The 14,748-nt window shown below is 37.4% G+C and overlaps 2 protein-coding genes across 3 annotated transcripts; both read left to right on the forward strand.

Annotated features, from left to right (window-relative positions):
- The first annotated feature begins 2,287 nt into the window (after window positions 1-2,287).
- On the forward strand, window positions 2,288-4,181 carry LOC104784176 (gibberellin 2-beta-dioxygenase 3-like). The gene is made up of 3 exons (XM_010509235.2): window positions 2,288-3,185; window positions 3,277-3,619; window positions 3,830-4,181. The coding sequence occupies exons 1-3, from the start codon at window positions 2,797-2,799 to the stop codon at window positions 4,109-4,111; spliced, it is 1,014 nt and encodes a 337-aa protein (XP_010507537.1). The 5' UTR covers window positions 2,288-2,796; the 3' UTR covers window positions 4,112-4,181.
- Window positions 4,182-11,619: 7,438 nt separating this feature from the next.
- On the forward strand, window positions 11,620-14,694 carry LOC104781847 (uncharacterized). Of its 2 annotated transcripts, none has more exons than XM_087510794.1 (11): window positions 11,620-11,923; window positions 12,425-12,571; window positions 12,688-12,734; window positions 12,863-12,928; window positions 13,020-13,127; window positions 13,219-13,285; window positions 13,516-13,600; window positions 13,703-13,866; window positions 13,957-14,058; window positions 14,145-14,367; window positions 14,446-14,694. In XM_087510794.1, the coding sequence occupies exons 1-11, from the start codon at window positions 11,879-11,881 to the stop codon at window positions 14,577-14,579; spliced, it is 1,188 nt and encodes a 395-aa protein (XP_087366920.1). In that variant the 5' UTR covers window positions 11,620-11,878; the 3' UTR covers window positions 14,580-14,694. The 2 variants fall into 2 exon arrangements, with proteins under 2 accessions (XP_087366920.1, XP_087366921.1); XM_087510795.1 differs by having other exon boundaries at window positions 11,681-11,923; window positions 12,452-12,571.
- The last annotated feature ends 54 nt before the right edge of the window (window positions 14,695-14,748 follow it).

Consider the following 14,748-nt stretch of genomic DNA (forward strand, 5'->3'; position numbering starts at 1 on the left):
GGCTTCAGTTTCATATGAATACTGATTTTTTTTTTCTTCTAGATCGGCGGCAAACTACACTCCAATTCGTGATGACGAGCTGATAGCTAGGGTTTCGAACAAGATGTGTCAGTTCGGAAATAGGGTGATAACTTTCGATTGACACTTCGGATTGGGTTGAGGTCGCCTTCTCCGGCAAGTTGACTCTAAGGCCTATCCATGGATGGGTTGTGCGTAATCTGGGTCATAGTAATTTGTCGGGAAATCGATCCGAAGGCTGCCTGGTGCGATGAAGACGGATCTGTGTTTTAACAGATTGTGTATGCTGCAGACAAACGGTGATATCTTTCGGCAGACATGTCTGATCAATATGAAACCGGTTTCTATGGAAAGATGACTCTCGGGGCGATCTATGATTAGGTTATGCGTAACGTGGTTCGTCGTATTCAGCTGAAAAATCGATCCCGAAGCTGACTAGCGGTAAGCAGGCGGATCTGTATTTTGAAGGATAGAGTATGCTGCTGTGAAACTGCGATATCTCTCTGAATATAGCTCCGATTGAAACGAAATTGAGTTCTATGGAAAGCTGGTCTTCGGGGCAATCCGTGGATGGGTTATTCATCTTCCAGTTCGTCGGGAGCTACCGGGAAATCGCCTTGCAAGGTGGCGGTTCCGATGGTTGAACTTGATCTTCTGGTTTGTCTTAGGTTTGGTAGTAGAGAGAAGAAACGTAGAACTTAGTGTAAGGTTCCCCACAGACGGCGCCAATTGTTGAATCTAGAATTCACACAATGAATTTGTTTGAGTGGGGGACAAATTCACTTAAGATCTCCCTCTAAAACAATGGATTAAAACTAGAAAATAAAGAGGGGTTTTGATCTCTTGAGAAAAAAGTTAGGGTTTTGCCCAAAAACAATGAAGAACTAGGGTTTTTGTATTAATTGCTGGATCCTTTACAATGAGAGGATATCTCTCTATTTATATGAATACATTAATTATAAAATAAGTCTATTTTCCTTAAATCTCTGATCTTCAAATATGGTAAATTTCCTCTTCTGATGATCTAGTCGGGCTTAGGGGGCGGTCTCGGAGGTCGGTCAAGTGACTTCGCCGAGCTTCTGCTTTTGGGCCAGTTTAGCTAGCCCAAAAAGAGGGTCCCTCGGTTTAGTTAATGTACAAAGTCTATTTGGTTTACCTTTAGTTTAGATCGGTATGTCGTGGGTGCTAAATCCCGCACCAACAGTATCAATAAGGGATCTTTGCAAAAATATCATAAACAAATCATCCAAAAAACTTCGACGTCGACGGAATCTTATAAAATACTAAAATATAGGACATACAAACTCTGACGACAATATCTAACCTCAAACTCTAATTAAATAACAAAATTCATGCATATATATACGAGGTAAAGCTGAAGATTGAAAACTACGTTGTACAGTACAGACGTACTTGTGGAGACTAGACGCTCCCTAGACCTACACATGTCAAATTAGCATGATCATCTTTTGTGAAAAAACTTTCTGTAATTTTGTTTTCTTCTATTTCTGATGAAGCAATCTTCTTCGTCTAGCAATTAATTATTTTTAAAATACGTGTCAATGAATAGAGATGTCTAAAACTGTTTTAATGTTTATAATACTCCATAAAAAAACTATTTATAATTTTGTATGGTAATAAATTAAGTAAAAATGACATTTGTGGTACACATTGATCCCACGTAATTTCTCTCCATTTCTTATTCTATATATGGGAAATATATAGACCAAAGTATTCTCATCAAAGATGAGTTGAAACAATAAAAACATATATCCTCACAATTGGTAAACATACTTTTACTTTAGATTAGTATTTTCAATAATGAATCTCATGAAAATAATGATGCTATAATTAAAATTTCAATAAAATATATTATGACAATAAATGAATAATTAATTTTAGATGAGTAATTGCCTAATTGGTCTAAAAATAAACTAAATTGATTATGTTTGGAACATAATCTCATATTCAAATAAGTATTAAGATTTTATTAAAACTAATATTGATTACACTGGTTCATTTAAAAAAAAAAATCCGTTACATGATCTTTGTCCTAAAATATGAGATTTGGAAATAATTTTATATATATATATATATATATATATATATATTATGCATAAAATTTAATTTAATATTATTGAAAGGTAATATATTAGATTCCATTTAAAATTTGATTTTGATACTCAAAGTAGTAGTATGATATAATAATAATTATAATTGTTGATGTATTTTTCTATAATACCTTGAAGAAATTAAATTCTAAAGATTCAATTCATTATGATAGTTATCATTCTTTCTAAAGAGTGCAAAAATTCTCCATTTAATTAGTTGTTTGTATAGATTCTGAATTTTTTCTTTCATATAGATCATTCTTGGTGGATCACTACCGAAAACTCAATTTCAAATCTGTATAGATTATTACTTATTAGCGGAATATAAAATCAGTAATGTATGGAAAACAGCAAAATTTGTAGAATCGTAACTAATCAAAGAAAATATTCTTTTTTTCCAACAAACTCTACAATTTTTTCTTTTATTTTTTTAAGATATACCAAAGAAAAAAAAATCTGCTTCCCTACAAGCCGACTACTACAGACAACAACAAGCGACGGCTATAAATTAGTGCTAAGAAAAACACTCTTTTCACCAAAGTTCTTTCTCTATTTAAATTCCTTACTTCCTTCTGATCTTCGACAATCTTTTCTTTTTCTTTTTCTTTGGATCATCAAAAAGCTCTTGTTATAAAAACAAAAACAAAAAATTAAAAAGAAGTAAACCATGGTAATTATGGTACAGCCAGCTAACGTGTATGGTAACCCAAAATGCAAACCGAGTCCGGTTATAATCCCTGTTATAGACTTAACCGATTCAGATGCCAAAACCCAAATCGTCAAGGCATGTGAGGAGTTCGGGTTCTTCAAAGTCATCAACCCTGGTGTACGACCCGATCTTTTGACACTGTTGGAGCAAGAAGCCAGCAAGTTCTTTGCTTTGCCTGACTCTCTCAAAGAAAAGGCTGGTCCACCCGACCCGTTTGGTTACGGTAGTAAACGTATCGGACCCAATGGTGACGTCGGCTGTATTGAGTATATTCTCCTCAATGCTAATCTTAGCCTTACGTCTCACAAAACCGCCGACGTTTTCCGGCAAACTCCTCCTGTTTTCAGGTAAACTAAAACCATTTTTGTATTAAAAAAAAACAGAGATCCCCTGTTGTTGTGTTCTGTTCTTTTAACTGACATATTTGAGTTGTAACAGAGAGATGGTGGAAGAGTACATGAAAGATATGAGGGGAATGACGAGTAAAGTTCTTGAGATGGTAGAGGAAGAGCTAAAGATAGAACCAAAGGAGAGGCTGAGCAAGCTGGTTAAGGTGAAGGAAAGCGATTCGTGTCTAAGGATGAACCATTACCCGGAGAAGGAAGAGACTCCAACCAAGGAAGAGATTGGGTTCGGTGAGCACACGGATCCACAGTTGATATCACTGCTGAGATCTAACGACACAGAGGGTTTACAAATCTGTGTCAAAGATGAAACTACTTGGGTCGATGTACCACCTGATCACTCCTCTTTCTTCGTTATTGTCGGAGATACTCTTCAGGTAACCTTTCTGTTGCAACTTCTTCTTTTTATTATTTGTTTATTCCTCTTAACTAATTTTAAAACTAGATCATCACAACAAACGAATCCAAATAGTTTCATTAATATATTTATTAATATGAGGGTAATATTTTTTAATTCAGGGTAATTTAATAGTTTCATATTTCTAATATTTTTGTTGGGTGGTTATTGACAATTTTTTTTGATGCAGGTGATGACTAATGGAAGATTCAAGAGTGTGAAACATAGAGTGGTCACAAATACAAAGAGGTCAAGATTATCGATGATCTACTTCGCAGGTCCTCCTTTGAGCGAGACGATTGTACCATTGTCATGCCTTGTCCCAAGTCAAGATGATTGGCGTTATAGAGGGTTTACTTGGGCTCAATACAAGTCATCTGCTTACAAGACTAAGCTCGGTGAATATAGGCTTGGTCTCTTTGAGAAACAACTTCCATTTTCCCTATCCGATGTTTGTGGCGCTACATATTAGTATATTTTCTTTTGGTTTTTGTTATGGAACTAGAGAATCGAAGGAGTAAAACTCTTGTTTTTATTCATAATGTCTCAACGAGGTTAGATATATATAGAGTACAAAGACAAAGACTAAAACCAACTAGGAATAGGTAATGGCCGATGGGCCTATGTCCGATGGACGGTACACGTATGGGCCGTTCATGGCCCGGTTATGGAGTCCACCATCCAGTGTTTTACAACACTCCCCCTTGGATGACATAACCGTGCATGTGCAAGGAGAGGATCCCTGTAATGCGCTTGGGGATGCTGCCTCATTAAAACCTTACCAGAAAAACCCAATGGGACAAAACCATGGTGAAGGAAAAATAGTACAGCACGCATTACTCCCCCTGTTCCAAGCATCACTCTAAGTCTTTAAGCCTCCGCATTCCAATCTGGTGCGTGAGCTTCCTGAATGTTGTTGTCGGCAATGATTTGGTGAAGAGATCGGCTGAGTTGTCGCATGACTGCACCTGTACCACACGAACTTCTCCGGCCTTTTGTAGTTCGTGCGTGAAGAAGAACTTCGGTAGGATGTGCTTCGTCCGATCTCCCTTGATGTAACCTTCCTTGAGCTGTGCGATGCAGGCCGTATTGTCCTCATAGATTACGGTTGCTTCCTTATTGTCGTCCATGCCACTATCGGTCCGGATGTGTTGCGTCATGGACCGTAACCACACACATTCACGGCTGGTTTCATGTATTGCTAGGATCTCCGCGTGGTTTGAGGATGTGGCCATGATGGTCTGCTTCATGGACCGCCATGAGATTGCTGTACCACCGTGCGTGAATACGTACCCGGTTTGAGACCTGGAGTTGTGCGGATCCGATAAGTAACCTGCATCAGCAAAACCAACTAAACCATCTCTGTTATAGTTAGTATAAAATAAACTAAAATCTACCGTCCCTTGTAGGTAACACAGGACATGTTTAATACCGTTCCAGTGTCTTATAGTCGGACAAGAACTAAATCTTGCTAGGAGGTTCACGGCAAAACATATGTCCGGTCTAGTGTGGCTAGCCAAGAACATTAACGCTCCAATTGCACTGAGGTATGGCACTTCAGGTCCGAGAACTTCTTCATCGGCCTTCTTTGGACCAAATGGATCTTTATCCAAGTCTAAGCTTCTAACAACCATTGGCCTGGTCAATGGGTGAGCTTAGTCCATTTTAAACCTCTTGAGTACCTTTTCTGTATATGCCTTTTGATGCACAAGGATTCCATTACTTATGTACTCAAGTTGTAGCCCCAAACAGAATTTTGTCTTGCTTAGGTCTTTCATTTCAAACTCTTTCTTGAGATATTCTACTGTTTGGGCAATTTCACCAGAAGTTCCAAGAATGTTTAAATCATCCACATAAACTGCTATAATTACAAACCCTTTGTTTGCAAACTTCTTTATAAATAGACATGGACTGATTGGGTCATTCTTATAGCCTTCTTTAGCTAAATATTCACTTAACCGGTTATACCACATTTGGCCACTCTGTTTCAGTTCATAAAGGGATTTGTCCAGCCTTATGCAGTACTGTTCTCGAGAACCACTCTTATTTTTGAGCTCAAAACCTTTTGGTAATCTCATATAGATTTCATTATCCAGTGGACCATATAAGTATGCGGTTACAACATCCATTAACCGCAAATCCAGTTTTTCTCTAATAGCCAAACTTATTAAGTACCGAAATGTTGTTGCATCCATCACATGGGAGTATGTCTCCTCATAATCTATGCCTGGTCTTTGAGAGAATCCTTGTGCTACAAGCCGTGCTTTGTATCTCACGATTTCATTCTTCTCATTTTCTTTCTTACAAAGACCCACTTATGTCCAACTGGTTTAATTTCAGGTGTTATCCTTAAGATCGGACCAAACACACTTCTCTTCTTTAAATAGTTTAACTCCACGTCAATGGCTTCTTTCCACTTTAGCCAATCTTTACTTTGAGTGCACTCTAATATAGACGTGGGTTCATGATCCTCATTTATTTCAGGTGCTACCTTGTATGCAAATATGTCATTGATGTCGACATCTTTACGGTTCCATTTTATTCCAGACATTATAAAGTTTATTGAGATCTCATCATTATCTATACCTTCAGGTCCTTGAGGTTCAGCGTCCCGAACCTCACTTGGTACCTTAGGACTTGTCGCGGCCATGTCTGTATTTTCTGTAATTCCCTTAACCTCGGTCTGTTTTGCACCTTTAGACTTCCGAGGGTTCTTATCTTTGGAACCTAATGGTCTACCTCGTTTTAAACGTGGCTTAGACTCTGTTGCAACTTGATTATTATGTTCCTTCTGAACATCAATACGTACAGGTGCATTGCAAGCTGGTATGTACGATTTTGTTACTCTCTTGGGGTCAGCAAAGGAATCTGACAATTGTATAGCTAGCTTTTGCAAATGTATAATTTTCTGGACCTCTGCATCACAGGCTAGAGTCCGAGGATCTTGCCAATTCAAGGATGTTTGATTCCATGTTAATTCTTTGACCAGCTTGCTAGTCTCTCCACCCAACATAGGAAATTCGGATTCTGTAAATTGACAGTCCGCATATCTGGCCTTAAATAAATCTCCTGTGGTTGACTCAAGATACTTTATAATGGTGGGAGACTCATATCCAACATATATTCCCATCCTCCTTTGAGGTCCCATCTTAGTTCTCTGTGGTGGAGCAATCGGTACATAAACGGGACAACCGAATGTTTTGAGATGGGATATGTTTGGCTCATGACCCGTTAATAGTTGGGATGGTGAATATTTGTGTTCACTAGATGGCCTGATGCGTATAAAATCTGATGCATGTAAGACTGCGTGTCCCCAAGCCGACACAGGGAGCTTCGATCTCATTAGCAATGGTCGAGCTATCAATTGTATTCGTTTAATGAATGATTCAGCTAATCCATTTTGTGTATGGACATGTGCCACAGGATGTTACACACTTACCCCCATGGACATACAGTAATCATTAAACGCTTGGGATGTAAATTCACCAGCATTGTCTAGACGTTTAGTCTTAAGTGGAAAATCTGGAAAATGTGCTCTTAATCTTATAATTTGAGCTAACATCCTAGAAAATGCTAGATTCCTTGTGGATAACAAGCAAACGTGTGACCATCTGGTTGATGCATCGATCATAACCATAAAATATCTAAACGTCCCACACGGTGGGTGTATTGGTCCACATATATCACCTTGTATCCTTTCCAGAAAATTTAAAGTCTCTTTATGAACTTTGGCTGGTGATGGCCGTATTATAAGTTTCCCTTGTGCACATGCTACACACGTGAGATTTTTAGGGATAACTTTCCTTTCTTTAAGGTTGTGCTCATTTGAACTATCAATTAGTTTACGCATCATGTTCTTTCCCGGATGGCCAAGCCGATCATGCCATAGAGTGAACTGTTCATTGAACATTTTGTGCTTTGCCAAGTTAGCTTCTATCATGTTAATCTTAGCATGGTATAAACCAGTGGCTAGTGCAAGTATAGTCTCAAGAACCTTCTTATGGCCATTCACATTTTCTGTAATGTATAAAAATTCTTTGCTTCCTTCACCCTTTGTTTCAATATGATAACCATTCAAACGAATGTATTTAAAGCTCAATAAGCTTCTCTTAGAGCTGGGTGAGTACAATGCATCACATAATTCTATATGTGTGCCGTTAGGCAATAATATGTGTGCCTGGCCGTGGCCGTAACATTGGCATTTTTCAATATGAGGTTTATAAAATATCTTTTGTCTTTCAAAATTGTGTGGCTGGATCCATTGTCCACCACTAGCACACTCATTTCCTCAGCCATTTCTAAAATGACAATAATTTTTATTTTAAACTTTAATAAAATAAGCAAAGAAATATTTAAATAAAATCATTAAAATTAAACCAAAATAATTATCCAATACATAGAATAAAATTAAAGCATGAAAGCATAGAAATTAAACCAAATTTATAACTAAAATTAGTTATCTTCCTTGAAACAATCGGAAGTCTCAAAATCTAGTGAATCATCATTCTCATGGTCGAAGTCTTCTTCACCATCGAGATGCACATAGTTGGCCTCTGGATTCTTCTTCAAAGTCTCTTGATATGCATCAATGAGATGTCTGGGCGTTCTGCAGTTCTTAGCCCAATGGTTGGACATACCACATCGGTGACAAACCGATTTAGCCTTGATTTGCGATTTAAAGGACCCACGACCCCTACCACCGCGGCCATGACCAACACGGCCGTAACCATCAAAACGGCTTGCCTGGCCCCAACGACCACCATGTCCTCTGCCACCACGGCCACTGCCACCACGGCCACTGCCATAATGTCTTTCTCTGTGAACGTATTTGGTCTCCTTGTGCTTTTTAGGCTGTTTAGGCTCATTCTCCTTTGCCACATCAACCTTGTGTGCTTCCGGTAATGGGGTTGTACCGGGAGGTCTCATAGCACTATTCATCAACAACAGTTCATTGTTCTGCTCAGCTAGTAGCAAACATGAGATTAAGTCCCCATAGGTTTTGAAACCTTTTTCACGGTACTGTTGTTGAAGTACTATGTTGTGAGTACTAAAGGTAGACAAAGTCTTCTCTAGCAACTCTTTCTCCGTGACTTCGGTACCACACAACCTAAGGAGTGAGACAATCCTAAAAAGCTCAGAGTTATACTCTTCCACAGATTTGTAATCCTGGATCCTTAGGTTCTTCCAATCGTATTGAGCCTTTGGTAGGAGCACCGTTTGTTGGTGTCCGTATCTGCGTTTAAGCTCTGTCCAAAGGTCAAGAGGATTCTCTATTGTGAGGTACTGGTCTTTGAGACTCTCAGCAAGGTGATGGCGCATGTGCGGAATGGCCTTGTACTTTTTCTTTTCGGTCGGATCGTAATCATCCTCAATGCATTCAAATAAGTCCTTTGACTTCAAATTTATTTTGGTGACCAATGCCCACTTCAAGTAGTTGTTTCCAGAGACATCCAAAACAGCATAGTTTAGGTTATTCAACCTTGCCATCTGCATAAACAGAAATAGACAACCGATTATTAGCATGCGGTATTTAAGACCGAACCATGCATTTAAACAATAGGCCATGCGGTATTTGAGACCGAACCATGCCATCAATTTTAATCTTAGGTCATGCGGTATTTAAGACCGAACCATGCCTTCTTCCTCTTAAATTTTTGTGGTTTAACTCCATGCAATCAAGACAACAAAATCAAATAGATTAAGGCATGCAATAATTTCCTTTTTGCTAGAATTTCCTTTTTCTTAAGTTTTCCTTTTTTTCTTAACTTAAATAACAACAAAATATTCTTTAAACTTTAGGATAATGATTATAATAAATTTAGAAGTTATCTAATTTATTTTTCTATGCAAACATAGAATAATTCCGATTTTAATGTTTTAGTTTTAGGGTTTGAATTTCTCAAACACCTAAATCGATTTTAATTTAGGATTTTAGGGTTCTTTATGCAACCTAAATTTACAGGGAAATTCTATGCCAAATTCGATTAATAATTTCAAGGATGCATGCAATTTTCGGATTTTTAATCTTCCTAGAACAATCAGATTTAACAATCGATTTTAACAACTTAAGTTCTAGGTTCTTATGCATCAAGCAATAATTTTAAACAATTTCAAACAATTTGATTTCAAGCTTGATATAATTTTGGTGCAATTTAACAAGTAATCTAACAACCCTAAACAATCCGATTTTAAGTTTTAGGATTTAGGAATTTAAACTTTGTTAGATGTGTACTTGCATGTTTAGGGTTCAATAGTTTTTAATGTCCAAGTTCGATTTTTATGGTCCCATAGGTTTCGATTTTACCTTAACACCAATAGAGGTCTGACTGGTTTTGATCTGGGAGCTAAAGACCTCAGATATCTCTCACGAACCTCGAACTTGTATAGACCACAAACCACGAACAGATCCGCAACAGCTTCCAACAAACGGATCTCTGACTGCTCACGAATAGGGCTTACCCCGGAACCACGAACCTCGAACTTGAATAGGATAGAACTTTGATCCAAGCACAGGCTGCTTGGACTAATCTCGAACAAGGACTAGTCACGAACAAGGGTTTATCGTGATCTAGTAAGAGAAGTAGGGTTCGGGTAAAGGTAAAGAAGAGAGGCGGCGGTTTTAGGGGTTTTAGGGTTTTACTCAGCTGGATCTTAGAAACGATCGTGCTGATAACGTGTTATGGAACTAGAGAATCGAAGGAGTAAATCTCTTGTTCTTATTCATAATGTCTCAACGAGGTTACATACAGTGCCGACCCAACCAATTTTGCTGCCTAAAGCAAAAATTTTTTTTTTTCCCATTAACAAACATTAGAAAAAAAAAAGTTACAAAAACTGCTACACAAAGGTTCGAACTCTTAACACTGAAGGAGAATAAAGACATACCCAACCACTGTACCACCACAAGTTTTTAAAAATTGATGCCCTTTAAATTGCTAATATAATCTGCCGCCTAAAGCCCTTGCTTTACGGGCTTTAGGTTAGGGCCGACACTGGTTACATATATATAAAGTACAAAGACAAAGACTAAAACCGATTAGGAATAGGTAATGACCGATGGACCTATGTCTGATGGGCTATACACGTATGGGCCGTTTATAGCCTGGTTATGCAGTCTACCATCCAGTGTTTTAATAATTTAATTATTTTTTTTAGAGTATAAAATCCCAACAACAAGAAAAACAATAGACACTAAATAAGTTTTTCCAATTATTATTATTATTATTTTCTTTGGTTAGGCCCATATCGGCCTATTTGTGGGTCGAAGAACAAATTTTTTTTAATAAGCCTTAAAGAATCTTCCTCTAATAAAGCCAAGTCCATTATCTCAGACGAACACGTCGTAATCAGGAAATTGTGGTTGGTAAATTGTTTGGAATTCACGTTTGTTGTTTTCACATCCGTCTAAAAAGTAAAACATTTTGTTTCGTGTGAAATGGTACCAACCAAGAATATATACAACAAAGGAAACGAGAAAGAGGCAAGTAAGTAGCAAGCACGTCTTAAGTGTGTCCGGGTTCTATGGTTATGGCGTAACCGATGAATCCTTTTAGCTGCTCGTATAATTTATTCAAAACAAGCATGTATCCTCCTAATCTTTGTGTTTTACATGAAAAAATAATCTTTTCTGACAGCATCATTTTTGTTTGTTTTTGTTTTGAATAAAACTTATATTTTTCTTCCTCCTACTTTATTTTACCTTCGGCTTGTTAAGAAAACAATACTCATTTGACAGTACAAAAAATGGCTATAACACCAACAAAAGGAAAAAAAATTGTTTTGCTAGTAGTTCATATATATATATATATATAAACAAAATTTAAAGTATTTTTAGCGTATTAATTCTATCTAAAAATAATAGAAAAAATGCTAAAAGTTTAAATCAATATTTTATTTATAAAAAAGTGTAAATTAATACGAAAAGGTAAATTCGGTACGCAATTTTATTACAAAAGTACAAAACAAAGAATCTACAGATCTGATTTGCAAATGTGTTTCCACCCTTTATAGAAATCAAAAAGTTAGAGATTTTTTTTTTCTTATTTAACAACCACATATACTGTAATGTATTGTCCAACTGTGCAGCACGTGCCTGTTTCTTGATGTATTATTGCAAAGAGAGAGACTGAGCTGTTGTTCAACCCTCACCATCCATCAATCCCATCAGATATATATATATCTTTCTTGTTTCCTTCTCCTCTTCTCTCCTCCTCTTGAGCTTCAGAGATCTCTCCCAAAGATGGCGACTGATGATGAGCCTTCTCAAACTCGCTGGAGCTTTCTGGTGAACTCAAACTCTCTTTCTCTCTTTCTCTATCATTACCTTACTTTCACATATACAGTTAGTAGTTGAATGATCCAAATCGAAGTCAAACACTTCAATGTCGCTTACATGTTTCTATTAAATAAAAAAGTTAATTTTTTCTTTTCTTAGACCACCGGAGAAACCGAGGAATTGGCTTAGACTGTCCTCATTGGTTTTGTTTCTTAAATCATTTTTTTAATAATATAAAGGAAGGTATCAAGTAAGAAACCTTTCCAACATTCCTTCTTACAAACACCAATGAGGATAGTCTTAGACCTGTTTTGAACTTAACTTTTCGAATTAAAAATGAGATTTTTTTGTGTGTGTGTGTTCTGTTTCTGATACGAGAAATTGTCACTTTCAATGGCCCCTGTTTTTAAAAGTGAACATTCAAACGAACTTGTTTCGATTTCTCTGAATTCAAAGCAATGAGCTTGGAGAATTGATCGATTTGTTCAAGAAAATCTATGTATTTATTAGGAATTTAAAACGTTTTATGATGCCAAGTTTGGGAGGAAGAAGCTGCCCGAAGGAGATTCCAACAAGGACCTACCACAAGATGGATCCTCCAACACTAATGATGCTGATGCCAACAACAGCTCTTCCCAAGTTACCAACACAGCTCAGGTGATCTTTACCTTCTTTTATTAGCTTCCTGAAACCTTGGAAGTGCTTAAAGCAGTATATGGTTTGTGATCTATGTCCCAAGATGATTAAAGTTTTAAGATTCTTGCTGATTGCAGGAGGGTAACACAGGCTTAGCCAATGGCAATGTGATGCGTGAGAAGCCGTAAGATCTATATGGTTTCTTTATGATCTGAGCAATGTTTAGCATACGAAAACAATAGTATATACTATGTAATCTATTACCTTTCATCCCTCTAAAGAAAGCACTGTCTCTTTAATGTTCTTCTGCAGGAAAAAGTCCATGTTTCCACCTTTTGAATCTGCTGAAACCCGTACCCTTGCAGAGAGTTTGAGTAGGTAAGTCATTCCGGTGTTTGGTTACTGATACATTTTTGCTCTTGGTATTATGTTCTTGTGTTTCAGTTTCTGATGAATTGGTGTGCTTTAGGGATATCATCCGTGGGAATCCAAATATCAAGTGGGAAAGCATCAAGGGTTTAGAGAATGCGAAAAAGTTGCTCAAAGAAGCTGTGGTGATGCCTATAAAATACCCCACGTATGTCCTTCGTTGCTAACTAAGCCATATATGCCAATGTCCAATAGCTTCCAGTTTATTTTGGTGCTTTAATCTCAGCTTCTCGTTCCAGGTACTTTAATGGTCTACTAACTCCATGGAAAGGAATTCTTCTTTTTGGTCCACCTGGTACTGGAAAGGTGCGATGATTCTATCTCAAATGTGTTATTACTTTGGACTTCTTACTCTCTTTACAGCCTCCATGAGCTCGTCTTTTTCAAATTTATATGAACACTTACCTCACTAAACTTTGAACCAATATCTTGATCCTACTTTAACAGTTCTTGATCATGAAAAAACATTTTCTTTTTTGATGCAGCGTCAGATTGAAAACTAACTATGCATAACATTCTTACTTCATCTTCTGCAGACTATGCTTGCAAAGGCTGTTGCTACAGAGTGCAATACAACATTCTTCAATATCTCAGCCTCATCTGTTGTTAGCAAATGGAGAGGTGAACTCTTCTTCATCTTTATTTATTCTTAGCCATGAAAGAGTTGGATCCTTTTGAGTAATAAAATTTAGGCATTTCTATATGCGTTTTGATATTTTTCAGGTGATTCTGAGAAGTTGATAAGAGTTCTGTTCGATCTAGCTAGGCATCACGCACCTTCAACGATATTTCTTGATGAAATAGATGCAATCATAAGCCAACGTGGTGGTGAAGGCCGCAGTGAACATGAAGCAAGCAGGCGTCTCAAAACCGAGCTTCTCATTCAGGTAAAATGCACAAGAATGTCTTACAAAGTAGTAATATCTTGCCGAACCATCAGTAATAAACTGATGTTTTTCTTGGTTCAAAATTTGCAGATGGATGGGTTACAGAAAACGAATGAGCTTGTGTTTGTTTTAGCAGCAACAAATCTCCCCTGGGAACTAGATGCAGCTATGCTCCGGCGTCTAGAGAAAAGAGTATCCTTTTCATTTTTACCTCATTGAGTGAAAATGCTTCTTCTATGTTTCTCCTTTGTTTTGGCCTCAACTAGTGAAATCATTAGATTCTTGTACCTTTACCGGATCCGGAAGCAAGAAGAGGAATGTTCGAGATGCTCTTGCCGTCACAACCAGGCGATGAGCCATTGCCTCATGATGTGCTGGTTGAGAAATCTGAGGGTTACTCTGGTTCGGACATTCGAATACTTTGTAAGGAAGCTGCGATGCAACCATTAAGACGCACATTAGCTATTTTAGAAGACAGAGAAGATATTGTGCCTGAAGAGGGTAAAATCACTTTTGAAAACAATCCGTCATTGGCATAGTTGCCAAAAATCTCTGACATTATTTTGTTTTGTGATGCAGAGTTGCCAAAAATTGGTCCCATCCTACCAGAAGATATTGATCGAGCTCTGAGCAACACTCGACCATCCGCTCATCTGCACGCCCATCTTTACGACAAGTTCAATGATGATTATGGTAGCCAAATTCTTAAGTAAATTCGATAAACATATATACAATATTTGTATGGAAGCATCCAAATTCTGGCCACTCAAGAACTTTTGTTTGCTTTGAACTTAAGAATAAAAGCTCGTCGTTGTTTTGTTTGCTTCATATTTTTTTGGCCGTTTTATTTGTTAAAGAAACAAACGGTTGGCGACTTAGCTT

The sequence above is a fragment of the Camelina sativa genome, chromosome 4 (assembly GCF_030686135.1).
Source record: "Camelina sativa cultivar CO46 ecotype springtype chromosome 4, ASM3068613v1".
NCBI classification, from domain to species: Eukaryota; Viridiplantae; Streptophyta; class Magnoliopsida; order Brassicales; family Brassicaceae; genus Camelina; species Camelina sativa.